The 24914-nt window shown below is 42.7% G+C and overlaps 1 protein-coding gene across 8 annotated transcripts in view; it reads left to right on the forward strand.

The window, feature by feature from the left end:
• ZNF383 (zinc finger protein 383) overlaps positions 1 to 10347 on the forward strand; it is a 43187-nt gene extending 32840 nt beyond the window's left edge. The window contains exons 2-6 of one of the 8 annotated variants that reach the window (XM_069550548.1): positions 1544 to 1675; positions 1943 to 2001; positions 5637 to 5763; positions 6900 to 6992; positions 8612 to 10347. In XM_069550548.1, coding sequence (XP_069406649.1) covers positions 1627 to 1675; positions 1943 to 2001; positions 5637 to 5763; positions 6900 to 6992; positions 8612 to 9582 — 1299 coding nt within the window. In that variant the 5' untranslated portion in view covers positions 1544 to 1626 and the 3' untranslated portion in view covers positions 9583 to 10347. Of the gene's footprint in view, positions 1 to 1436; positions 1676 to 1942; positions 2002 to 5636; positions 5764 to 6896; positions 6993 to 8611 lie in introns of all 8 variants that reach the window. The other 7 variants (XM_069550547.1, XM_069550545.1, XM_069550549.1 and 4 more) reach the window with 7 other exon arrangements.
• The last annotated feature ends 14567 nt before the right edge of the window (positions 10348 to 24914 follow it).

A 24914-nucleotide genomic window follows, 5' to 3' on the forward strand; every position in this document is an offset into this window, starting at 1 on the left:
GATTCTTCAGGCAAAAACACTGGAAATGCTCTGGCCATGCTCTCCTCCAGGAGATCGTCTCAACCCAAGGATCAAATCTGCATCTCCTGTGTCTCCTGCATTGCAGGCAGATTCTTTACCCACTGAGTCATTGGGGAAGCCCTCAATCACCTCCCCAGTTATCTGCAAAAGAGAATTCTCCACACTCTTGACCAGTGAGGGCCGAAGGGGAGTTGTATGTCCTTTCTTGTCTTAGTGGAAGTTACGGTTCCAGGTGTAAAAGGTGGAGGTATCCCAGTTGCGAGTTTGGTATCACACGTGACATGTGAGTCACAGGCCTGGCTACATCTCTGCAAAGCCCTTCTGAGTGCAGACACATGATAAACTACATGTATTTAAAGTGTTCAATTTTATATATTTTGACATTTCAATACACTCATGAAACCATCATCTCAGTCAAGATGACCAATATATCTTATCACCTCCTTAAGTTTCCTTGTTCACTTTCATAACCGTGCTTCCTGACCCTACCTGCCCCCCTCCATTTGATGGACACAGTCAAATTGCTCTTCTCCAGAAGACTGTACCTACTTACATTCTAACAGCATAAAAGACTGATCATTTTCCCACAACTTCTTTAACAAGGTTTTCAGATTTTGAAACATTTATTGATCTGATAACAAAAAAAAAAGAGAGAAATTCAAGAATTTCACAAGTTTGCCTTTTGAGAATTATAGATCTGTATAGATCTGTATCTCTGGTGGCTCATGTGGTACAGAATCTGCCTGCAATGCAGGAAACCCTGGTTCTATCCCTGGGTCGGGAAGATCCTCTGAGAAGGAAAGGGAAACCCACTCCAGTATTTTTATCTGGGAATTCCCATGGACAGAGGAGTCTGGCGGACTATAGTCCATGGGGTTTTGAGAAGTCAGACACAACTGAGCAACTAACATCCCAAAGTGGGGCTTCCCAGGTGGTGCAGCGGTAAAGAATCCGTCCCTAATGCAGGAGATGCAGGAAACACTAGTTTGATCCTTGGGTCAGAAAGATCCCCTGAGGGAGAAAATGGCAACCACTCCAGTATTATTGCCTGGAGAATTTCATGGACAGAAGAATCTGGTGGGCTGCAGTCCACAGTGACACAAAGAGTTGGACATGACTGAGTGACTGAGCATGCACGCATGCATCCCACAGTGGGAAGTTTTCAGGAAATCTTCACGAAGGTGGCAGCATTTGCTGCCATGTGACTGGATCAACCTGTGAAGGTACAGTCCTAAGAAAGTCAGAGCCGGGTACCCCTGCAAAGTAGGGGCATGCCTTGTACACAGTGGATGCTTAGTAAATGTTTATCACTTTAACTATACTTTAGTTCATTAACAGCATCCTCACTTAAATAGAGATGTCCAGGCCCTAGCCTGAAGTCTGGGCTGCTGGGACATCTCCTCTCCTGCCTACAGGAACAAAACAGCTACCTGAGCATGAAGGCCGCAGGAGGCCCCCCACATGCAGGAGTTCCATCTTTCGTGGAGACAACACCTCCTGAAACTCCCTCTGGATGTTCCAGGTGGAGCTTGGAGAGGCTGAAGAGAGATTCCACCAGCAGAGCCGCTGGGCTGCGGGGATTCCCTTCCTAACAGGGCGGGCAGGATGTGGGACCACGTTGAAGCTGGAATGACCTCAGAGGCTAAGGAGAAAGGTGAGAGTTAAATCACTGCTGAAGCACATAGTAGGTATTCAGTGAGTGTTTGAGGGGCTGGGGAGAAAGTGTCAGGGTCAAAAGGCTATCTGTGAAAGTACAAAGAGGAAAACTCTTTCTAGGGGAGGGTGTATCAGGTAATGGTAAACGAGAACCAGTGTCACCAACTGAGTATAACATGCCCCCTTCTCCCTTCTTGGTAACTAAGATACTGGTCTATTTCAGTGAGCCAAGTTCATTTTTCACAGCTTTTTTCTTTTTACCCAGCACTGCCTTCTGAAGACTCTGTCCTTCTTCAGGAAGAGGAGGAAATGCCCAGATTACAGGTAAATTAGAGTCTGCCTTCTCTCCCTGAAAATATCACCCACATACCTCATTTTGGGAGTGTTAGGGGAGGAGAGCAATACAAAACATATATTGTGCTGGCTCTGAGCTAGACATATGTTACTCCAGTTTCTCAAAATGTCTGAGCATTGCTGGTAGGAGTGTAAAATAGTATAATATACTTTGGAAAACAGTTTTAGAGTTTCTTATGTAATTAAGCACACACTTAGCGTTGACCCAGAAATCCTATGGTATTTACCCAGAGGAAATGAAAATATATGTCCACACAAAAATCTGTATGTGACTAGGGGCTTCCCTGGTGGCTCAGTGGTAAAAAAATCTGCCTGCCAATGCAGGAGACAGCTTCGAATCCTTGTCTGGGAAAATCCTACGTGCCGTGGAGCAACCAAGGCTGTACGCCACAACTGTTGAGATTGTGCTCTAGAGCCTGGGAACTGCAACTATTGCACCTACTCAAGCCCATGAGCCCTAGAACCTGTGCTCTGCAACAAGAGAAGCCTCCACAATGAGAAGTCTGCGCACTGCAACTAGACAAGAGCCTACGTGCAGCAATGAAGACCCAGCACAGCCAAAAATAAATAAAAATTTATTTAAAAAAAACTGTATATGACTATTAGCAACTTTGTTTATAATAGCCCCAAACCAGAAATGACCATCAACTGATAAGTAGATAAACAAAATGTCTTAATCCATATAATTAAGAACTACTCAGTTAAAAAAAAAAAAAGAACAAATTGCTGATACATGTAACAACTTGAATAAATATCAAAAGCATTAGGCTGAGAAAGAGAAGCCAGATATGAAAGATATGCCAGATAAAATGTAAGATAAAAGATATGCCAGATATGTGCTGTGTGCTTCTGAGATAGGGTGGGACCTGGGGCCCTTTGCTCCAGTGCTGCACAAGGCTTACACCTGGACAGATGTCTCCTTGAGCAATAAAATGCTAAGAAAATATAAGAGACTAAAAATAACTGCAATAACTGTGCATACACAATTGGGGCAAATTCTGGACAAAAGATCAAAAAGGGCAAAAAACCCCAACTGCCAGCTCTGAAGAGCTTGGAGCAAAACCAGGGTGTTGGGAGCAAAAGCAGGTCTTACACATGCCCCTTGCACACAGCATCAAAAAGGGGTAGACAGAACACCTAAGCCATTCCTTCTGCCCAACCACTGGACACACCCCTACTCTCATCCTGTATAAGGAACCAGCTCAGGGAGGGAGCCAGTGAGCGAGCAAGGGAAGGCTTTACTTGCTTTTATTCTCCTCTGCTGCCGCCAGGAACCCAATAAGGCCTTGCTTGAACTTCTTGTCTAACCTCTTGTCATTTTCTGTTGATTGGGAAAGGCCAAGAATCCTGGTCGATATCAGTTCCATTTATATGAAATTCTAGAACAGGCTGGATTAATCTGCAATGACAGCAGATCATTGGTTGTTGAGAGCAGTGAGTCAGGGCAGGGAATCAACTAGGAGCAAACAACACAAGGGAACTTTCTGGAGTGATGGAAATGATCTATGTCATGATTGGTATGTGAGTTACACAGGGGTATTCTTTTTTCAAAACTCAACAACTGGTATACTTAGGGTTCATGTTGGTTCACTGGGTATTTAACCTAAATGAGAAACAATTTGTGAACAGAAACAACATAAAAAACAACTCACCTCTCCAAAAAAAAAAAATATATATATATATATATATCTGTATGGTATACGGGAGATAACTATTTCAGAGAAGAAGAAGGCGATTCAAAGAAGGATTTCTGGATTTTTTACCCAGAATCACCTGTTTTTTAGTGCTTCAGCTTTGCGCAAAGCACCATGTAGTCTGGCTTGACACTCTGCTTGCCCCTGTGTGCTCCCATCATCCCCACCTCATGAGTTAATAGCCCTTTGCAAATCCTCTTTTCCTTATTCTTTATTTGGCAGGCTTAACATTTAGGACAAAAATGGACCAGAGACCAGGCTGCTGCGGTGTGACACCCTTCTGTTGTCTGATCCTTGCACCATCCTTGATTTCCCCTCATAGCCATTCTGTGTCTTCATTTTATGCTCTGAATAAACCCCTCCCTAGAGAAAAACCCCTGCTTCCCATAATGATAGCCACTATTCTGACTTTTCATACTGTAGTATGATTTTGAACTTTTAAAATAGAAGCTGGATACATACAGTACTCTTCTGTGCCTGTCTTTTCTCAGTATTTGTTGTGAGATTGATCTGTGTTATTTCATGTATATATAGTTTATTTTCATTTCTTGTAGAGCAGTAATTTCCAAAGCTTTTTTGTATCAGGACCCCTTTACACTTTTGGAAATGGCTTTTGTTATGTGGGTTATCAGTATTACCAGATCAGAAGTTCAAACTAACAAAACTTTAAAGTATTTATTAATCCATTCAAAAGTTAATCCATTATAGTTAATATCACATTAAAAAAAAACCTTATTTTCCAAACAAAAAAAATTTAAAGAATGGAAATGTTTTATATTTTTGCTAACATCTTTAATGTCTGCCTTAATAGAAAACAGCGGTAATCTTATATCTGCTTCCTCAGTTTCTTTGTTGCAAGACTGTACATCATGTAGCCTCTGAAAAATTCTTCTCTTTAACTGTAAGAGAATGATAGTGGATAAGCTCAATAATATCTTAGAATTATTATTAAAAATAATATTAACTGTACAGACACCACTGACAGGAGCTTGGCGATCCTCATGGGTCCCTGAACCACACTTTGGGAACTGCTACTGAATATTAATCCTTCATGCGACTGTACCAAGAGTTTGTATATCTTTCTACTGTGGATGTGTGAGTAGGGATTCGGAGTCCAAAATAAATGTTGTTCGTATATAATCATCAAAGGGAGGTTTCCTAGATAACATTTCTCATTAACCAGAGTCCTTATTTTAGATCTTTGACTTGCTCCTTCTCACACGACTGTCCACTCCTTTTTCTTGCCAGCTGGAATTCCCCACTTTCCTCTATTCACATTTTAACCATCCCACAAGGCTAGTACCTGGCTTTCTCCAGGGTACCTGCCCTCATGGCCCCAATCTACCCTAGATTCTTTCTCCGGACCCTTCCCTGAGTAAATCTCAAAATTGAGATTTGTTGTGTGGATAGCACCTCTGGAATTATATAGCCTTTCATGTACTCTGGTTGAAATTGACTCTTCTTACCAGAGAAACTTGAAGGGCTGAAGAGTTTTGTTTTTTCTTTTTGTTAAATCTGCCTCTTGTATCTTTTCCATGTTCTATATAAGCAGTCCCCAATCTTTTTGGCACCAGAGACCCATTTCATGGAAGACGGTTTTTCCATGGACCGGTATGGGGTGAGGGTGGGGGATGATTTTAAGATGGTTCAAGCAACATTACATTTATTGTACTTTATTTCTATTATTATTACATCAGCTCCACCTCAGATAATCAGGCATTAGATCTCAGAGGTTGGGGCCCCCTATTCTACATAATACAGAGATACATGGTTGTGTACCTAAGTGAGTCTGATTCAGAATCCTGGAGACTGCCCGGACCACATATAGATGTCGGAATTCATTGGTGCTCATCAGCTGCATTCCTCTGTGAGGATAGGTATACCTGAGGATAACCATGTTTGTTCTTTTAGGAGCTAGTGACATTCAAGGATGTGGCTGTCGACTTTACCGAGGAGGAGTGGGAGCATCTGGACCCTTCTCAGAGGCACCTGTACCGAGAAGTGATGTTGGAGAACTTTGGGAATCTCATCTCCTTGGGTGAGAATCACATCTTCCAGAACCCACCTGGTCTCCTGCTGGTTCAGTTATATGGAATAAATCCTGAGGGGATTTGCATTTAGCGGTCCACATATTCCTGATCCCTTATGGTAGTGGGTATCAGATTTGAGAAAGCATAAAGATACCTGAGATGAAGGCGAGAGAGGCCAGTTCCTATCCAAATTAAAGGAGACTAAAGAGATAAGACAGGGCTTCCCTGGTAGCTCAGATGGTAAAGAATCTGCCTGCAGTGCAGGAGACCTGGGTTTGATACCTGGATATCGAATTTGGGCACAGAATCATTACTGTGTGTTCGACCCATTGAGAATTATTACTGTTGTATATTGCTAATAGGGCTTTCCATGTGGCGCTAGTGGTAAAGAACCCACCTGCCAATGCAGGAGATGTAAGAGATACAGGTTCGATCTCTGGGTCGGGAAGATCTCCTGGAGGAGGGCATAATCCCATGGACAGAGGAGCCTGATGGGCTATGGTTCCATAGGGTCGCAAAGAGTTAAACACAACTGAAGCAAGTTAGCACACACACAAATTACAAATAGGGCTCTTCACTGAAGTTCCCTGGAACTCCTAGAACAATTTTTTGTTTTGAGAAGCAAAATATATATTTATTTGTTTGTTTGTATGTTTTTGTGTATATATATTTATATATGATGTGTGTGTGTGTATATATATATACATATATATGGGATTTCCAGGTGGCTCAGTGATAAAGAATCCGCCAGCCAGTGCAGGAGCCACAAGAGACTCAGGTTCGATCCCTGGGTCAGGAAGATCCCCGGAGAAGGGCATGGCACCCCGCTCCAACATTCTCCCTGGGAAAATCCCACGGAGAGAGGAGCCTGGTGGGTTACAGTCCATGAGGTCACAAAGAGTTGGTCATGACTGAGCCACTGAGTTTGCATGCCTGTGTGTGTGTGTGTATATATGTATATGTGTGTATATATATATATATAATATACATAAATATAAATGTGGTTTTGATGCCTAACGGTTTTATTCACCTTTCCCAATGTTGTGTTCACCTTTTATGAATACCAGAAGATAAGATTTGACTTGTGGGAGGGTCCTTGTCCATACCACATTGCCCTAATCAACATGTCTTTTCTCTCAAGCAGGGCATCTGCTATCTGAACCAGAAATGATTTTCCATTTTGAACAAGAAGATGTTGTGTGGATGGAAGAAACAATACCAAGAAGCTCTTATTCAGGTGAGTATCAGTCAGCCAGGAGAAAATGCCGTTAATAATCCTATGAATCCACAAAGGGGTGGGTAACAACTTTAAAAATATGTATTATTTGACTCTTAATGCCAATAATTTAATTGAAAATATTAAATATTTACTTGATTGGAGGTAAAAAATATATATATATATTTTAAGCATTAAGTGCCTAAACTCCGAAATGCCTTTGGAACCAAACTTGCCATCTTATTGGTTCCTCATTATAACTTTTGACAGAGACTTCCCTGGTGGTCCAGTGGCTAAGACTTTGTGCTCTCAATGCAGGGGGTGCCCAGGTTTAGTCCCTGGTTGGGGAGCTGGATCCCACATGCCACAACTAGGAGTTCACATGCCGTAACTAAGACCTGATGCAAATAAATAAATATATTAACAACAAATACTTTTGACAGATGTTCACTCCATATTTGTATGAAAGTTCTATTTTTAACTTTTTGATAACTGTGCTTTCACAGCATTAACCCCTTTGTAGCTCATGGAATTTGACTTGGTGTTTCTAGTAACATTAAGTTTCCTTAACTAAGGAAAAGCTCTGACAAACCTAGACAGTGTATTAGAAAGCAAAGATATCACTTTGCTGACAAAGGTCCCTATAGTCAAAGCTATGGTTTTTCCAGTAGTCATGTATGGATGTGAGAGTTGGACGATTAAGAAGGCTGAGTGCTGAAAAACTGATGCTTTCAAGTTGTGCTGGAGGAGACTCTTGAAAGTCCCTTGGACAGCAAGGAGATCAATCAGTTCTAAAGGAAATCAACCCTGAATATTCATGGGAAGGATGATGGTGAAGCTGAAGCACCAATACTTTGGCCACCTGATGCGAAGAGCTGACTCATTAGAAAAGACCCTGAGGCTGGGGAAGATTGAGGGCAAGAGAAGGGGGTGATAGAGGATGAAATGGTTGGATGGCTCAATGTACATGACCTTGAGCAAACTGTGGGAGATGGTGGAAGGACAGGGAAGCCTGGCATACTGCCAGTCATGGGGTCACAAAGAGCTGGACCCAACTTAGTGACTGAACATCAACTACTAAGGAAAAGGTTCTCAATGATCTTCCCCATACCTTTGAAGCGGAAATGGAAGATGTAAAGTAAGAAAAACAGACCAGCAGCAGCGCTTCTTTATTCAGTGAAGTTTCTTTGCCCGACCACTACTGCCTGAGTATTCAGGACCACCGTACAGCCTTAGACAAAACCACCGCTCACTTTCTTTTTTTTTCCCTTAATATATATATTTTATTTGTTATCTGTTTATTGGCTGTGTGAGATCTTTGTTGCTATACACTGGCTTTCTCTAGTTGTGGCAGGTGAGGACTACTCTCTAGTAGTGGTGTACAAGCTTCTCACTGCAGTTGCTTCTCTTGTTGCAGAGCCCAGGCTCTAGGCATGCAAGCCAGTAGTTGCAGCTTGCCAGCTCTAGAGTATGGGCTCAGTAGTTGTGGTGCAAGGGCTTAGTTGTTCTGCAGCACAGGGGATCTTCCCAGACCAGGGATCAAACCCATGTCCCCTGCACTGCAGGGTTAATTCTTAACCACTGGACCACCAGGGAAGCCCCCGCTACTCACTTTCTTCATCTAATTTCCTTTGTCCCAGGAGTCAGGGATGAGAATGATGGGATCCTGTCTTGGCCAGTATCTCCAGGAGAAAAACTCTATAACTGTCCCCAGCATGGCCAAGACTTCAGTCAGCTCAGAAACCTTCTAATTCACCAGCATACCCATACTGGAGAGAAGCCTTCTGCGTATGCCGGGTGTGGAAAAGCCTTCAGTGAAAGGACAGCGAACCTTAACCTTCCTGTGCTCCTCCCAGGAGATGAGCCCTACCGATGTATGGAATATTCTGGAGTCTTCCACTCAGGATCTGCTCTGAGAAGGCACAAGAAGGAGCACATGGGAAAGAAACCTCACACGTGTGAGGAATGTGGGAAGGACTTCAGCCGGAGCTCAAACTTGTCCATCCATCGGCGAGTGCACACAGGTGAGAAGCCCTATAGATGCAGTGTGTGTGGGAAGGACTTCAGCCGCAGCTCCAACCTCTCCATCCACCAGCGCATCCACACAGGTGAGAAACCCTTCAGCTGCCGTGAGTGTGGAAAGGACTTCAGCCGCAGGGCAGCCCTGCAGATCCACCAGAGTGTCCACACAGGAAGGAAGCCCCACGCCTGTGAGGTATGTGACAGGCGCTTCACCTCGCGCTCTGCACTGGCTCGACACCAGCAGGGCCATGCAGGAGACAAGGCCTATCTGTGCGACACATGTGGCCGGGGCTTCAGCCAGAGAGCCAACCTCTACCTGCACCAGCGTGTTCACACGGGAGAGAGGCCATTCCGGTGCGAGGCCTGTGGGAAATGCTTCAGCTGGAGCAAGGACCTGGGTATCCACCGGAGAGTCCACACGGGTGAGCGGCCCTACAGATGTGCGGCTTGTGGCAGGGACTTCAGGCATCACTCAGCCCTCAAGAGGCACCAGAGGGTGCACACAGGGGAGAAGCCCTACCCCTGTGCTATATGTGGGAAGGGCTTCAGTCAGAGAGTCCACCTGAAGATGCACCAGAAGGTGCACTGACGGGAGAGGCTTCCAGGATTGGGCTCTGCACATGTAGGTGTCTTCCATGGGCAGGGCCAATGCCAGGGCATAAGTGCTGAGGTGCGCAACATGGATCAGGCTTAATGACGTATGGCATGTGTTAGTATTTATACTGAAAAGGAGGGGCTTCCCAGGTGGCTCAGTGGTAAAGAATCTGCCTGCCAGTGCAGGAGACACAGAAGACTCGGGTTCATTCCCTGGATTGGGAAGATCCGCTGGAGTAGACAATGGCAACCCACTCCAGTATTCTTGCCTAGACAATCCTATGGACAGAGGAGCCTGGCAGGCTACGACTCGCTAAAGTTGGACTCGACTGAGTGAGCATGCTGTCATATATAAAAGAGGATACATCAACAGCACTTAGATAGACGGAGAAATGTTGAAAGAACACTTCCAGCCCTCCCAGAAGATCTTTGTGTGCTCCTTTCCACTCACTGCCCCACAAAGGGAATCACTAACCTGACTTCTAAAATGATAGATTGATTTTGCAAGTTCTAGAATATCATATAATTGAAAGTACACAATATGTAATCTTTCATATAGGACTTGATTCACTCAGTGTTTGCATCCATGTTGTTGCATGTATTTAGAAGTTTATTTATATTATTACCAAGTAGTATTCCATTATATGAATGAACCAGAGTTTGTCTGTTCACCTATTGATGGACATTTACATTTGGACTATTTCTAGGTTTTCCAGGTTTTGATTGTTATGAATAAAGCTGCTGTGAGCATTTGGGTACATATCATTGTGTGGTCGTAAACTTTAATTCCTCCTGGGTATATACTTAGGAATAGAATTGATGGGTATTTTAAAACTTTTAAAAGACTGGGCTTAGAAAATTTCAAACAAATACAGAAATAGAACAGTAACAAATACTCATGTCCCCATCATCTAGCTTCAGTAATCAAGTCATGATGAATTTTGTTTCCTCTCTTCCACCCTGAAATAGTTTACAAGCAAATCCTATTCCAGGATATTTTGTTATCTTTATATCTTCAAAAAATAAAGACTTGTTTAATTTTTTTTCCAAAGACTCACTCTATGTAAAACTTTTTTTTTAATTAAGGTAAAATTCAGACAAGAAAAAATTCACCATTTAAACCATTTCAAAGTATATTATTCAATAATTTTTAATAGATTCACAGTACTCTTGCCTGGAAAATCCCATGGACAGAGGAGCCTGGTGGGCTGCAGTCCATGGGGTCGCTGAGAGTTGGACACGACTCAGTGACTTCACTTTCACTTTTCACTTTCATGCACTGGAGAAGGAAATGGCAACCCACTCCAGTGTTCTTGCCTAGAGAATCCCAGGGACGGCGGAGCCTGGTGGGCTGCCATCTATGGGGTTGCACAGAGTCGGACACAACTGAAGCAACTTAGCAGCAGCAGCAGCAGGGTTGTATAACCATCACCACTATCTAATTTTAGAATATTTTCATCAGGCCAAAAAGAAACCCAGTTACTATTAAGCAGTCATTCTTCATGCTCCCCTTCCCCCAGGATCTGGCAACCACTAATCTACTTTCTGTTTCTATAGATTTGCCTGTTCTGGATATTTCATATAAAAGGAATCAGACAATATGTGCCCTTTTATGTCTTGGCTTCTTTCATTTAGAATAATGTTTTCAAGTTTCATTTATGTTGCAACATATATTACTACTTCATTCCTTTTTATCGCAAAACAATATTTCATTGTATGAATATACAGTATTTTAAGATCTCTTCTTTTGTTGTTGTTGTTTTACTTGACTGTACTGGGTCTTAGCTGTAGCACTCAGGATCTTCAATCTTCCTTGTAGCATGTGGGATCTTTAGTTGTGGCATGCAATATCTTTAAGAGAAAACCACTTCATGTTGTCTAATGTTCATTTTTTGTTTTTGATAATTGTACTATGGTTATTTCTGATGCTGACATTTAAGGAAAGATGCCAACACACAGAAACTCTCTGTACTATTTTTGCAACATCCAGGGTACCGTGTAGTAAAAACTTGAATACTGGACTTCCCTGATGGACCAGTGGTTAAGAATCCACCTGCCAGTGCAGGGGACATGGGTTCACTTCCTGGTCTGGGAAGATTCCACAGGCTGTGGGACAACTAAGATTGTGTGCCACAGCTATAAAGCCCTTACGCTAGAGCCCATGCTCTGCAACCAGAGAAGTTACCACAGTGAGAAGCCCATACACCACAACCAGGGAGTAGCTCCTGCTCACCGCAACTAGAAAAAGCCTGCATGCAGCATCAAAGACCCAGCACAGCCAAAAAATAAATAAAGGTTCTATAAAAAATTTTTTTTATTGGTTGCTTATAAAACCAAGGGGTGGAGGTAATAAAGCAAATAGGGCAGACTGTTAGAATGAGCCTAGTTACACAGAGATGTGAGAGGTTATTACTTCTTTAAAAACAGTCAGCAAAATAACTTGGAAATGAACAATGATATCACTGAAATAAAAACAGTATAGTAAGTGGGCTGGATGGAACAGTAAACAGTTTAAGTTGAACTTGTTGAACAAGAAAATAGATCTGAGGAATTTGCTGGATACAGTGAAAATGGCAAGTATGAAACAACAGCTGAAGGTCGTGGAGGAATCTCAAGATCTACTGTATTCTCATCTCACAGAAGTTCTAGAAGAAAAGAACAGCCAACAAGAAGGGGAGGAAAACATAGTCTATTTTCACATTGCAGACAAATGGTCCAAGGGGCCACAAACAGTCCTGAGTGTCATGTGTTGGCAGCTGTGGTAGAAATGGACACCCTCATGGGTGGCTTCTGGGATAGGATGTTTACAGACAGTCTCAGTGCCCATTAAAAGTTGAAACTCACAGGCTCTTTGGTGAGTATTTCCAACCTAGAACTATAGTCGCACATCACATAAATGAACAAAGGTAAACATTTTTTAAATGCTCAGTACAGCATTGCAATGAAAACAAAGCATTGAAAATAATTTAAATATCCATCAGTACAGGAGTGGATAGATAATGGCTCATTTTTACTATGAAACAGTATAAGGCTTAAAACAAAACTGGAAATATCTGTAATATTTTTGTGTATCAAGATGGGAAAATTCCCAAGAGATAATGTTAACTAATCAAACCAGGTATAAAACAGTATGTATAATTTATGTACATAAAATAAAACTACCTATTCTATAAATGTATACTATTAAGTAAGGTTATTAACAGTTCTGTTGGTCAGTCAAGTCCAACTCTTTGTGACCCCATGGACTTTAGCATGCCAGGCTTCCCTGTCTGTCACCAACTCCCAGAGAGAGCCTACTCAAACTCATGTTCATTGCATCAGTAACGCCATCCAGCCATCTCATTCTCTATCGTCCCCTTCTCCTCCTGCCTTCAATCTTGCCCAGCATCAGGGTCTTTTCCAATGAGTCAGTTCTTCGCATCAGGTGGCCAAAGTATTGGAGTTTCAGCTTCAGCATCTGTCCTTCCAATGAATATTCAGGACTGGTCTCCTTTAGGATGGACTGGTTGGATCTCCTTGCAGTCCAAGGGACTCTCAAGAGCCTTCTCCAACACCACAGTTGAAAAGCATCAATTCTTCAGGGCTCATCTTTCTTTATAGTCCAAGTCTCACGTCCATACATGACTACTGGAAAAACCATAGCTTTGACTAGACAAACCTTTGTTGGTTAAGTAATGTCTCTGCTTTTTAATATGCCATCTAAGTTGGTTATAGCTTTTCTTCCAAGGAGCAAGCATCTTTTAATTTCATGGCTGCAGTCACCATCTGCAGTGATTCTGGAGTCCCCAAAAATAAAGTCTGTCACTGTTTCCATTGTTTCCCCATCTATTTGCCATGAAGTGATGGAACCAGATGCCATGATCTTCGTTTTCTGAATGTTGAGTTTTAAGCCTACTTTTTCACTCTTTCACTTTCATCAAGAAGCTGTTTAGTTCTTTGCTTTCTGCTGTAAGTGTAGTGTCATCTGCATATCTGAGGTTATTGATATTTCTTCCAGCAGTCTTGATTCCAGCTTGTGCTTCATCCACCCCAACATTTCACATGATGTACTCTGCATGTAAGTTAAATAAGCAGAGTGACAATATACAGCCATGATGTACTCCTTTCCTGATTTGGAACCAGTCTGTTGTATTAACATATACACACTATTATGTCTAAAATAGATAGCCAAGAAGGACCTACTGTATAGCACAGGGAATATACTCTTTTGTAATGACCTATAAGGGAAAATAATCTGAGAAAGAATATATATAATCAAATATATATTTGTAACCGAGTCACTGTGCTGTACACTTGAAACATGATGTTGTAAATCAATTATGTATTCATGCTCAGTTGCTCAGTCTTGTCCGACTCCTTTGCAGCCACATGGACTGTAGCCCATCAGGCTCCTCTGTCCATGGGAAAATCAAATATGCTTTATTAAAAACACAAAAACAAATAAGACCAACACTAAAAAATGTACACACAAGTAACAATTACTTAGAAAATATAATAAATAATCACAATATAAGTCATTATAAAGCTAAGTAAAAACTTAGAATAGGTCTGAGATTAGGTCTTAGAATACAGCCTCGGAATAGGTCTTAAAAAAAAATTACAGAAGATCTATTTGAATAAATGTTTAAGATTTTACTGAAAGACATAAATGGTCTGAATGAAAGGAAACAAATACCATAGTTCCGGATAGGTGGATTTAAGTTAAAAGTGTCTGTTCTTTCTAAAATAATCTATAAATTCTAGGCCATTTCAATCAGAATCCCAGAATCATTTCTTCAGTGGAATTTGACTAGCTTATTCTGATACTCATTTGGAAGACAAAATGGGCCTGCAGAGCCAGGACAATTTTGGAAGATAATTATATAACGGAAGGACTTGCCCTACCAGAAGTCAGATTGTCTGCAGAACTTCACAGTGGTATTGGAACATTAACAAACATGGAAGAGAGAGAGAAAAGGTGACTCTAGTAAATTGTGTTTGGACAATTGTTTATCCATCTGGGAAAAAAATCGTTACACCTCTACCTTGTGCTCAGTTGCTTCAGTCATGTCCAATTCTTTGCGATGCTATGGACTGTAGATCACCAGGCTCTACTGACCGTGAGATTCTCCATGCAAGAATACTGGAGTAGGTTGCCATTTCCTTCTCCAGGGGAATCTTCCCAACTCAAGGATCAAACCCTCAAGAATCAAACCCTCCTCTCCTGCATTGGCAGGTGGATTCTTTACCACAAGCGCGGGTCACTCACAGCAGAGGCCTAGCCTCCAGGCCTCCAATTGGCTCATTTGTTGTTGAGAGGCCCTGCCCTACCCAGTCATTTACTGTCCATTGGTACCTCCCACCAGGCCTCCCCTTGGCCCCTGCTGCAGACCAGACAAAACATATGTCCACAAAATCTTGCACATGGCTTGTGGATATGTTTTCATTTCTCCTGAGTATATACCTAAAAGAGGAATTGCTGGGTCACTGTTACTTCTTGAGGCATCTGTTTTCTGGGGTGAGCAGTTTGGTTTTAGCACCTTGGAAAGCCTTGAGGTAGATAAACTGGGATGTGGGTCTCACAGTCCTTGTCACTAGAAGGGATGTGGCCTGCATTTCATCTTACATATGTGGAAGGGGCACTGTGAAGTCAAAGTGAAAGTGTTAGTCCCTCAGTGGTGTCTTGACTCTTTTCAACCCTGTGGGCTGTAGCCTGTCAGGCTCCTCTGTCCATGGGATTCTTCAGGTAAGAATACTGGAGTGGGTTGCCATTTCCTTTTCCAGAGTATCTTCCTGACCCAGGAATCAAACCAGGGTCTCCTGCATTGTAGGAGGATTCTTTACTGTCTGAGCATATACGTAAGATATACATAAGGATAAACCTAAGAAAGTTAATTAATTGATTTTGAAACTCTATACAACAATTGTAAAGGAGATAAAAATGTATGGATTAAAATAGAACAAAAACATATTCTAGTTAAAATCCTGTTTTCCCCATCTTCTGGTGTGGGGTTCTCTACTGAAGAATGGCAAGGTTTTTACCCCTATTTTCTGCATAATACTATACTATAATAATATTATTTGGGGAACAGTCTCCTAGTGGAAGAATGAGGTTCTAGACTCAGTGGGTAGGGATTAAATCAAGGGGCCCGATGGGTCTCTGGGGAGGCCAAAAAAATAAAAGCAGGAAGGCCAACGTCCACTTTGATATGAAAAAACTTAAATACCCCCACAAAGAGGAGTTTACTGAAATGAAACCAGTCGGTTGTTGTTGCCTATAAATGCAGCGTTGTGCTCAGACCTGAGGTGAACTGTGGAACACTGAAATGGCTGTCACTTGAATTAAATGCAGTGTCTGCTGCCAGCCCACTCTGTAGTAATTGCTGGTTAAAAATGTGCAACCTGCCCCTGGGTTCAGTTTTGCAAAGGGGCCCTTCACTGAAAGCATCTGTTTGATCTCTTGCATTAATATCTCCACTGTCCTTTCCTTCATTTTATTACTTCTGATTTATTAGCCCATTGATGAGACCAGCTGTACGCAAAATCGAGTCTCATTGTTAACAGGGTCTTAGCACTTGGAAAATGCTGGAGGGTCTCCAGGGTCAAATGTAAATTTCAGAGAAGGAGCAGCCCACAGTGTGAAGGGTTGACTGTCAAGTCAGACTTGGGTGTCCAGCACAAGAATTCTGGTGCAGAGATCCACAGAAGAGCTTTTGTTAATGTTTATAGGCACATACCGTCCCAGAGAAAAAATAAGTGCAAGAAGGCAGAGTGGCTGTCTAAGAAGGCCTTTCAAATAGCTGAGAAAATAAGAGAAGTGAAAGGCAAAGGAGAAAGGGAAAGATATATCTGACTGAATGTAGAGTTCCAGAGAATAGTGAGGAGAGATAAGAAAGCCTTCTTATGTGAACAATGCAAAGAAATAGAGGGAAACAATACAGTGAGAAAGACTAGAGGTCTGTTTAAGAAAATTGGAGATAGCAAGGGAACATTTCATGCAAGGATGGGCACAATAAAGGACAGAAATGGTATGGACCTAACAGAAGCAGAAAACATTAAGAAGAGGTGTCAGGGATACACAGAACTATACAAAAATGGTCTTAATGACCCAGGTCACCATGATGGTGTGGTCACTCACCTGAGCCAGACATCCTGGAGTGTGAAGTCAAGTGTGCCTTAGGAAGCATTACTATGAACAAAGCTAGATGGAATTCCAGCTGAACTATTTAAAATCCTAAAAGCTGTTGCTGTTAAAGTTCTGTACTCAGCATGTCAGCAAATTTGGAAAACTCAGCAGTGGCCACAGGACTGGAAAAGGTCAGTTTTCATTCCAGTCCCAAAGTAGGGCAATGCCAAAGAATGTTCAAACTATGGTAGAAGTGTGCTCATTTCACATGCTAGCAAGGTAATGCTCAAAGTCTTCCAAGCTAGGCTTCAGCAGTACATGAACTGAGAACTTCCAGATGTACAAGCTGGGTTTAAAAAAGGCAGAGGACCCAGGGACCAAATTGCCAACATTCATTGGATCATAGAGAAAGCAAGGGAATTCCAGAAAAACATCTACTTCTGCTTCATAAAGCCTTTGACTGTGTGGATTACAACAAACTGGAAAATTCTTAAAGAGATGTGTATACAAGACCACCTTATCTATCTCCTGAGAAACCTGTAAAGCGGGTCAAGAAGCAACCATTAGAACTGGGCATGGAACGACAGACTGATTCGCAATTGGGAAAGGAGTACTGCAAGGCTGCCTGCCGTCCACGGAGTGGCAAGGAGTCGAACAGTGTCAGCGAAACCTACTCTCCCTTGCACTTCCGTTGACTTAGAGCACTGTCTGTACTTGAAGGTACCGGCTTTCTTGCAGCCTTTGTGTTGCCTGGAAACCGTATCCAAGCAATAACAGTCGATCGTGTTTCCCATTGGCTACCGTTCCCTGAAGCCCTCCCTCACAAGGTGCCCAGACGAGAGCAGGGCCAATCCTGGCTGACTGCGCTAAACGTGAGTTGGAAGCTGTGGGTAATCCTGGCAAGAGGCTACGGAACGTGGGAGGAAGGAGGCTGGCGGGCAGGGGGACCATCCCCAGGGTCCTTCTGGGAAGTCGGCTCTCACGGGGGAACTGGGGACTCTGGCTGGGAACACTATTTACCACGAAGTGGTAAATTTCGAGCTATGTCCAAGCCCTTCCCGTTTCAAACGGTACTTGGTGGGCGCCCAAGCCCTTTGGACAGATCCACGTGGTTTCCTAGCTTCCAACTCGCAGGGACTCGGATTAAAAGTAAAATCGGGAGGCTTTTCAGCTCACTTGAGTAAAGCACCCTTTTGTTCTTCCGCAGGTGTCTTCTCTTGCAGAACGCCCTGGGAGGGGGTGATGGTGGTGGCAGGGGTTGGGGGTGGGATGGGGGAATGGGACGGTTAGCCGACGGGTTCAGGTTTATTAAATAAAATAAATGCCTAATTAAGAGTATGTTAGTACTCTCTGTATGTAGCTCCTCAACCTTTAAACAATCCTATTCTTGCTAGTTGTATTATTTAGTGGGATATCTTCTAATAAGTGGCTTTGGGATGTTGTTGTTGGTAAGACGAATTTTTAGTTTTGGTTGTCCTAACAAGTTCTTAGGTTTCATAAAACCTTGCTTAATTTGAGAAGTTGCTGTGAAAGTCCCAGAAAGTTACTTTGGACGTTTTTTCTTTTAAAGGAAAAAACATTTCTGATTTTGGTATCTTATTATTAGTAATGACACCCAGTTTCTTAAAAATTTTATTTTTTGGCAGATGTATAGAGAATGGCTTTGACAGTCAGATAAAGGTTTGAGGATTTTTGTTGTTGTTTAAAAAATGTAATCCTGTAAAAAACAAGGTGCTACTGTATAGTACAGGGAGCTATATTCAATATCCTGAGATAAACCATAGTAGAAAAGAATATAAAGAATGTATATATACATACATACATACATATGTGTGTGTGTGTGTGTGTGTGTGTTTAGGTCCCTCCTGTTTCAAACTGAACTTGCTTGGCTGGTGCCCAAACACTTTGGACAGGTCGACATGTTTTCCTAGCTTCCAACTTGCAGCGACTCGGTATTAAAAGTAAAAACAGGAGGTTTGCAGCCCACTGAGGTAAAGCACCCTTTTGTGTTTCTGCAGTGTTAGTGTTAGTTGCTCAGTCGTTTCTGACTGTTTGCGACCCCATGCACTGTAGCCTGCCAGGCTCCTCTGTCCATGGTATTCTTTAGGCAAGAATACTGGAGTAGGTAGTCATTCCCTTCTCCAGGGGATCTTCCTAACCCAGGGATCAAACTCAGGTCTCCTGAATTGCAGGCAGGATTCTTTTACTGTCAGAGCCACCAGGAAAGCTGGTGTGTATCTGTGTGTGTACAAATATATATATATATATATATATATATATATTTATATTTATATATATACAACATAATCACTTTGCTGTAGAACAGAACTCAACACAACATTATAAATCAACTATACTGCGATAAAAAATGCATCCCTGGTTTTGATTCTTTTAATAATGGTAATAAAGCTCTTTTAAGACATTACTTGATAGATCCCTTATTTTCATGGGATTTCATACACTTGGATGAGTGACCTCATGTGAGTTTTAAGTCCCTATCTTCATAAAGTATAAAGATTCGGGGCTTTATAAGGTAGCCCTTACCGTCTCTTCACAGGCCTTGTCCTTAATTCTCAGCATCCCTCGGTTCCTGACGTGGTACCTAAATTTAAATGGAGTTTTTGTTAGTTGTGTGAGAGTTGTAGAAATATCTAGCACTAAACCACTGTCTCTCCCTGGTATTTCTTCACATACTGAATCCATTACTCAAATAGATGTCCCTTTTCCTGGGTGTCTGGAAATCGTAATTGGACAGCCTTCTGACCTCCCTGCTGAGTTATTGTTCTTTTTCTCTCTTCTCTCTTTTCTTGTCCAAACTTGAGTTAGCGACCTCAGCTCCTTTATGACCAGCCTTTTGATGCTTTTGGCTCCCTCTGACTCAGGAGTCCTTATTCCCAGTTCCATGAGCCAACTCTGGATTCCTACTTATCCCTAGTTCCATGAACCAAGTTTTAGAGGACCATGAGAAAACCCTATCTTAATGTTCATCTATGACAAACCTAGACAGCGTATAAAGAAGCAGAGACTTTACTTAGCCAACAAAGGTCCATCTAATCAAAGCTATGGTTTTTCGAGCAGTCATGTATGGACCTGAGAGTTGGACTATAAAGAAGGCTGAGTGCAGAAGAATTAATGCTTTTGAACTGTGATGTTGGAGAAGACTCTTGAGAGTCCCTTGGACTGTAAGGAGATCAAACCAGTCAATCCTAAAGAAAATCAATCTTGAGTATTCATTGGAAGGACTGATGCTGAAGCTGAAGCTTGAATACATCGGCCACCTGATGTGAAGACCTAAATCACTTGAAAAGACCCTGATGCTGGGAAAGATTGAAGGCAAGTGGAGAAGGGGATGACAGAGGACGAAATGGTTGGATGGCATCATCAAGAAAATGGACATGAGTTTCAGCAAACTCCAGGAGATGGTGATGGACAGGGAAGCCTGGCATGCTGCAGTCCATAGGGTTGCAAAGAGTCAGACACAACTGAGCAACTAAACAGCAACTGAAATGGAGTGTCCCTTCCATCCTGAATGTAGGCCATCTGGGTATGGGGCTTTGTTAGCAGTGGAATCCATAGCAGTTTTCAAGTCATGATACAACATCCGTACATAGGCTTGATAGTTGTCCCTGCTTCCCTATGACAGCCTGCCACTCAGTGTTGTTGTTCAGTTGCTAAATTGTTTCCAACTCTTTGTGACCCCATGGACTGCAACATGCCAGTTTTCCCTGTCCTCCACTATCTCCCTGAGTTTGCTCAAATTCATGTCCATTGAGTTGGTGATGCCATCCAACCATCACCCTCCATAGCTCCCTTCACCTTTTGCCTTCAATCTTTCCCAGGATCAGGGTCTTTTCCAATGAGTTGGCTCTTCACATCAGGTGGCCAGAGCATTGGAGCTTTAGCTTCAGCATCAGTTCAGTTTAGTTGCTCAGTCACTCAGCTTCAGCATCAATCCTTACAATGAATATTCAGGACTGATTTCCTTTAGGATGGACTGGTTGGATCTGCTTGCAGTCCAAGGGACTCTCAAGAGTCTTCTCCAACACCACAGTTTAAAAGCATCAATTCTTTGGTGCTCAGCCTTCTTTATGGTCTAATTCTCACATCCATACATGACTACTGGAAAAACAATATCTTTCACTATATGGATGTTGGCAAAGTGATGTCCCTGCTTTTTAACACATTATCTAGGTTTGTCATAGCTTTCCTTTCAAGGAACAAGCATCTCTTAATTTCATGGCTGCAGTTACAATCTGCAGTGATTTTGGAGCCCAAGAAAATCTGTCACTGTTTCCACTTTTCCCCCTTCTATTTGCCGTGAAGTAATGGGACAAGATGCCATGATCTTAGCTTTTTGAATGTTGAGTTTTAAGTAGGCTTTTTCACTTAGTGTTGTTGCTCATGTGTTAAAGTGTTAAAGTGGCTGGTCCGGGGGACTATGTTGCATAAGAAATTTCACCCAAATTTGTGCCGCAAGCAAAATATTATGCTCATGGGTTTTGTAGGGATAAAGAATTAAGACAAGACACAAGTGTGGCCAGCTTTTCTCAGTTCCACAATGTCTGTGGCCCTCTCAGCAAAGAAGACTCAACAGCTAGCGGCTGGAACCGTCTGGATAGTCATTCCCTCATATCTGGTGCCTAGGCTGGAGTGTTTGGAAGCCTGGGCTCAGCTGGGACTGTCCCACTGGAGTGCTTATGTTTGACTTTTCCCTATGGCCTTGTCCCCAGAGCCTGGCAGTCTCAGGGTAGTCAGACTTATTACATGGCATAGGGCTCCAAAGGTGAGTGTTGCAGTGATTGATCAAGGTGGAAGCTGCATGGTCTTTTATGAAAGCCTTGTAAGTTACATGGAATCACTGCTGTACTCTGTTAGTTTCAAACAACAAATCCACCCAGGATCAAGGAGACAGGTTATGGACCCTACCTCTTAATGGAAGGAGTGTCAAGAAATGTGCAGCCATTAAAAAGAAACACCACTAAATTGATGTCTTTTAATATATCCCCCCAAAATTGTGATAGATGCATTTCTATGTAGTTGCTTGAAATCCTATGAATTTTATATCATGCATTTTATAGCATTATTCTGAAAAGGATTCAAGGACTTTCTCAGATGTCAAAAGGAGTGCTCAGACATAGAAGGGGCTCAGGCTTCATCCCTGGGGTGCACAGTTTCTTCCCTGGTTTGTTGGTCAGGGCAGGACTTTTTTTTTTTTTTTGTAATATTTATTTGACTGTGCTGGGTCTTAGTTGTGGCATGTGGGATCTATAACCAGGGATGGAACCCTGGTCCCCTCCATTGGGAACACAGAGTCTTAGCCAGTGGACCACCAGGGAAGTCCCCAGGACTTTCTCATTTGCCTTGGACTCAGCAGTGGTTTAGAAATTGATCTGTGATTTTTTTTTTTTTTTGGTCTAATTTCCTTTGTTTTCACACCTCAATAGAGGTTACGAGGTTCTTTTCCAGCCCTGTTCTTCTGTATTGGATACGTTTGAGGGCAAACTTCCTTCTAAGCTAGTCTTTGGACTCATGTTTCTTGTTTTGTCAAATGGCATTTTCATCCTCATATTATGTTACATGTTTTCTTCTTTGACCATTCATCACTTTTAAAGTATGTTTACTTTCCTGAGTTTTCATTTTCTTATTTTTCTTCTGTCATGTCTAGCTCACAGAGCAACCATCAACCAAAAAGAAAAACTTGAGAGATGTGGAGAAATACTTTCTTTGCACTTATCACCAAATGATGTTGATTTTCACTTATTGAGCATTAGGCACAGGCCTGGGAGGCCAATGGCCTCATTTAAATCCCAAATCCAGTCTTTATTACCTGTCTGACCTTGAACGTACCAATGAACCTCTCTGTGGCTTTAATTCATTGTGGGGGAAATGGCAATCCAGAGGTTGCTGACTGCCAGGTTTACAGTAACGACCCCAGAGAAGTGCCTGGCCTTCATCTCTTCCTTTACTGCTCCAACCTTTACCCTGTTAATTGAAGAATGCTGTTATGGACACTTTCTGGAGGTGTGGCTGGCATTTTATTCTCCATACAGTTTACAGAAAAGCTCCTTCACATTTTTAGCTTTTCCCCCAGATTTCTGCCATTTGTAAACCACCTCACTCAACCTGGTGTGATCGTTTGTTTTTTTTTTTTTTTTTTACACTATTTATTTATTTGACTGTGTCGGATCCTAGCTGTGGCATGCAGGATCTTCATTGCGTCATGAGGGGTCTTGCATTGAAGTGCACAGACTCTCCAGTAGTGGCACACGAGCTCCAGAGTGTGCGGGCTCAGTAGTTGTCACAGGTGGGCTTAGTTGCTCCACGGCCTGTGGGATCTTAGTTCCCTGACCTGAGATCGAACTCATGTCCCCTGCATTGCAAAGCTGATTCTTAACCACTGGACCACCAGGAAAGTCCCTGGTGTGATCTTAATTGTGTGTGTTTGCACAGATTCAGTTTTTGCTTATGTGTCTCCTCCAAGCCTGATGCCCACCCCTGACTTCTACCAGTGGAGTTTCTCAAGACCTACTCCCCAGTTGATCCTTAGAGTCTCCTACCCACCTCTGCCCACCAACAGTGACTTTATTGCTGAAACATTTCATGTTGGGTATCTCTTCCTGACTTTGTATTAAATTATATTGGGTTATTGTTCTCTGTGTATCTGTGCTGTGCTATACTTCATGGAGGCAGGTAGGCCGGGTAAGAATTTGCCTTCTGCTCCTGAAGGAGGCTCATGAGTTGCTGTTGAACAGCGGGCAGAGATTGGACGGTTGTTACTTAAATTTTCCCCTCAGAAGGCTGAGGCTGAACCTTTTCAGACAAATCTTGGTTTTTTATTCTTTCAGGTCAGAATTTTGGATGCATCTTTCTAGAGGTTGAAGAGGTAAATCTAAGCTTTCAACATTCACCCTGAGAAAGCCCCAGGAAGTGACCTGAACCAAGTTTGGAGTGGCAAAACTGGATAGTAGGAAAGTAAATAGAGAAGGGAAAGAGAAAAGACCCTCAGAAATCAAGGCAAAAGAGGTAGTCAAGAATCTGCCTGCCAATGCAGGGGACACTGGTTCTATCCCCAATCTGGGAAGATTCCACATGCCTTGGAGCAGCAAAGCTCGGGAGCCACATGAGCCCTCTTGCCTAGAGCTAATACTGCATAACAAGAGAAGCCACCACAAGGAGAAGCCGAGCACCACAGGAAGACACCGCACAACGGAAAATAAGTAAATGCATAAAATCAAGGCAATTAAAATGCATAAAAATCAAGGCAAAAATTCCAAAGTGTCTCTTTCTCCATGTAATTGCTGGAATGTGGATTCCTTCCCTTTTCCCCCTCCTCTCTCCCCAAAAGACAAAGAGGCCACAGATTGCAATACCAGTGAGGGACAGAGGAGCTCTGGGCATGAGAATTTGATCCCTCATTCAAATGCACACCCAGATACATGTGCGTCACCTCTTGATGTTACCCCACGGGATAAGTGCTTCTCCAGACCTAGTGTATTTTGGTTGAGACATCCAGTCTGTGTGGTACCTGATGGAACGGAAGGTGTTGTGTGGGCGGCTGTCTGATTGATTCCTAGTCTTGCCTCTGGACTCGAGTTCCCACATGTGTGGATTTAAGCACTGGTTTTCTTGAGGAGAGGATGCTGCTCATTTTCTTCATCTCCTCTTGCGGGGTTGTTTCCTGTGTTTATTGACTCTTCATATGTGCCCTCACTTGCTAGTGTTATCCATACTGCCCTCTGTCTATGCATAGGATGAGAAAGGCTCCATACTCGACTCTGGTTTTTCATCCAATGTTAACTCCTGAATATACCCTCCAGGGTTATATGTCATCTTCCTCCCACAACTAGCATGATCTTCGTGTATCCACCTCTCCAAGGACTGTTTCTTTAAAGTGATTTTATGCACAAACTCCACATGTTCTTCCTGTCTTCTGCATCCCCATAAACACCTCCCCCTGCCCTCATCTAATTGTTTCTTCCCTCTCTCATATCGTGCTGCTGCTGCTGCTAAGTTGCTTCAGTCATGTCCGACTCTATGCGGCCCCACAGATGGCAGCCCACCAGGCTCCCCAGTCCCTGGGATTCTCCAGGCAAGAATGCTGGAGTGGGTTGCCATTTCCTTCTCCAATGCATGAAAGTGAAAAGTGAAAGTGAAGTCGCTCAGTTGTGTCTGACTCTTAGTGACCCCATGGACTGCAGCCTACCAGGCTCCTCCATCCATGG

The sequence above is a fragment of the Ovis canadensis genome, chromosome 14 (assembly GCF_042477335.2).
Source record: "Ovis canadensis isolate MfBH-ARS-UI-01 breed Bighorn chromosome 14, ARS-UI_OviCan_v2, whole genome shotgun sequence".
NCBI lineage: Eukaryota > Metazoa > Chordata > Mammalia > Artiodactyla > Bovidae > Ovis > Ovis canadensis.